At 32.8% G+C, this 2,713-nt stretch overlaps 2 protein-coding genes across 2 annotated transcripts in view; both read left to right on the top strand.

Moving 5' to 3' along the window:
- The window catches only part of NAEGRDRAFT_76850 (uncharacterized protein), a gene marked incomplete at both ends in the record, with an annotated part of 2,925 nt that extends 1,699 nt beyond the window's left edge, over positions 1–1,226 (top strand). Inside the window, 2 exons of the mRNA XM_002668194.1 lie at positions 583–803; positions 1,025–1,226. Of these exons, the coding sequence (XP_002668240.1) occupies positions 583–803; positions 1,025–1,226 (423 nt within the window). The remainder of the gene's footprint in view (positions 1–582; positions 804–1,024) is intronic.
- A 1,157-nt stretch (positions 1,227–2,383) lies between these two features.
- Positions 2,384–2,701, top strand: NAEGRDRAFT_76849 (uncharacterized protein; the record flags this gene model as incomplete). The annotated part of the gene is made up of 1 exon (XM_002668193.1): positions 2,384–2,701. One exon carries the CDS (start codon positions 2,384–2,386, stop codon positions 2,699–2,701), a length of 318 nt encoding a protein of 105 aa, XP_002668239.1.
- Between the last annotated feature and the right edge of the window lie 12 nt (positions 2,702–2,713).

Here is a 2,713-nt window from a genome sequence, read left to right as displayed (position 1 = left end):
TAATTTTAAATCTAGAGCAAAAATGTGGACCACACTGTTCTTAATAATGGTTATCAAGCTATGAAATCATATGATATGAATGGATATGAATTGAGTATATTAACACTAACAATAGATGAATAGTAATAATGATGTTATTTACACATAAACAGCTGTCACCCGACTGCTATCATCATAAGGTGATGATACATCAATAAGCTTCTTATTCGATCCATCTTCATCTACCTCATTGCGATCATCAGTATGAGTGAGTGGATCTTAGCGCCTTATTTCAAAGCCTAAAAAAATGGGGAAAACACCAACACAAAGGAACGCTCCATACGTTTGAAAATATATATCAAAAATTGATAGGCAATAAATTCCTTATCAAACAACAACAAGGAGTGAATAAGTTGATGAGGAAGATTTAATGGAGGATGATTTGATTGAGAGCTTCATTCTCATCCTCGGAATCAGATGATGAGGAGCAATTCATAATGGATCAGCAAGAAGAGGAAGTAATTCGACATCACTCGGTGAGTTGTTTGATGATAATGGAGGTTTTGATCGAGCTTTTGAATCCATTCCTAATTTTCATATCAGCATGATAATGATGAAAGTCTAAACAAGACTGTTCATTACAAGAAGGAGATGGACCAAAGTGCTGGACCTAATCAACAAGCATGTACGTATATCTTTAATGTATCATTCAACTGTATCAGTGTTTACACTCAAAGGGTAAGATCGTTCACACCATGTTGGATGGCTCTTGTTATGGAGAAAACTCTCCACCCCAATAACATTGTTCAACTCGCAAACAATAGGTATGTTTTCTATTCATTATAATTTATTCATCAAGAATTGACATAACGGAATTCATTAGTTGGTATTCATTGATATTAATTCATTCATATTTCAGGTAAGTTTAATGTATTTGATTCATATGTAAACAATGAGGTAAAATGTTTATTATGAAATATTCAAAATGCTCAATAACATTTAGGTATGTTTTTTGTAATATTATACTAGTAATTCATCATTATAGTTTTGCTGTCATTGTCAAGTTCCTTGAAATGCAAGACAAGTTTTACATTCATGTGAGGCCTATTAGGAATGGTGTGTTGGCCAATGACAGCCACTCCATTTCCCCTAGTGAAGTGCTTGGTCCTGCTGTGCTCGTCAAGGATATCAATGAAAAGCTTATTGTTAGACCCTTACTTAAATGTCATGCAATGCTATTGAGATGATTTTCTTCTAGTAAGTTACTTTAATAGATAGTTGAAATCTGATACTTGTTGATGTACTATAATTGTAATACCTATCATCTGGAATGGATTTAAATGCAGAGTTATCATGCTCCTTTGTTGAAATCTTGAATGTAATCTTGACTTGGAGAAATTTCTCCAAGTCAGGACATTGTGAAATAATAAACTTATTAATTTATTAAAAAACTTTGGTCCAATAATTTAATTTTGAAAATTAGGTACCAAATTTTGGTCAATTTTAAAATTTAAGCCTTGCCACCTAATCTGTACAGCGATGAAAATTTAAAAACGACCAAAAGTGGTCAGCAAAATTGAAAATTTATAGAGCAAACTCCATTAAAAATAAAGTCATTTTGCACCAATTAATGGTACCACAGCAACTCATTCGGGGCATTTACCAAAAACCGTTGCGTTTTCAAAATCAAGAAAAAACAATGCATTAAATAGACTTTCATCATTATTAATTTTATTTTACTTACTTCACCAGATGGCGGCTTCGTCTATTGTATCCAATTCAATCATCGTCATCAAGAGAGAGTTCAACTTTAACAAGCAGTGTCTCACTGCTCATCAACATTCAAGAGATTAATCTCAGATGCATCTCTTCATCACAATATTTAATTTAAATAATGCATTTTGAATATTGTGGCCGTGTTCATCTAATTGGTGATATCTGCAATCTCTTCCCATCACGATTATTCTTCGTACGCTACATTTTCAACGAATATTGCTGTTGAAACCATCGAGGAATCAACAATTAAGAGCAATTGGTTCAAAAGAAGTTTAATCACTATCTGTTAACCAATTTATCATTCAATCTAATTATCGACTGAAGTGTATTGGAGACGAGATGCATTACTATGAACATTAAAATTCCAGAATGGTTCTCTAAATTCCAAAACAAATATCCTTGGATAATATTGTATCAGCAATTTCTCTTACAGTTTTGTATTGCATTCCATAAATGGAAGATTCGCGAGTAGATTAGTTCATGTTAGTAGTATCTTAATGTCATCTATCACCATCAAGTAAGCAATAGTTTACAACATACAAAACTTTATTCGATACTCGAGATACAAAATTCACAAACAAGTTAAAAAGGTCACTTTGGATGCTATTACTACAATTCAAACAAAAAAATGTCTCTTGACTACTGTATGGTCTCTAACAGAGTAAAACTCTGTAAGGTTACTGTTTGTATGCTTGTGACCCTAGTTATCTTGTCCATTTTGGCTTCTAATACTAATGCATTTGAATGTACAGGTCCAGATTCTTGTAATGGTAGAGGTTTTTGTTCAACCACAGGTGATTCTTGTCAATGTTTGACAACTCTCAACTATGATTTGAATAATAATGCCAATACTATGGTTGCTAACTCTTCCCTTTCATTCTATACTCTAGGTTCAAGTGATGGAGAAGAACCATCCTATACTTTCATTTCTGGTAATACTACCTAGTTCCAAAATACT

Source organism: Naegleria gruberi, assembly GCF_000004985.1.
Source record: "Naegleria gruberi genomic scaffold NAEGRscaffold_505, whole genome shotgun sequence".
NCBI lineage: Eukaryota > Heterolobosea > Eutetramitea > Acrasida > Naegleriidae > Naegleria > Naegleria gruberi.
Note: the sequence above shows the minus strand (reverse complement) of the source record. Positions and strands in the feature narration are given on the sequence as shown.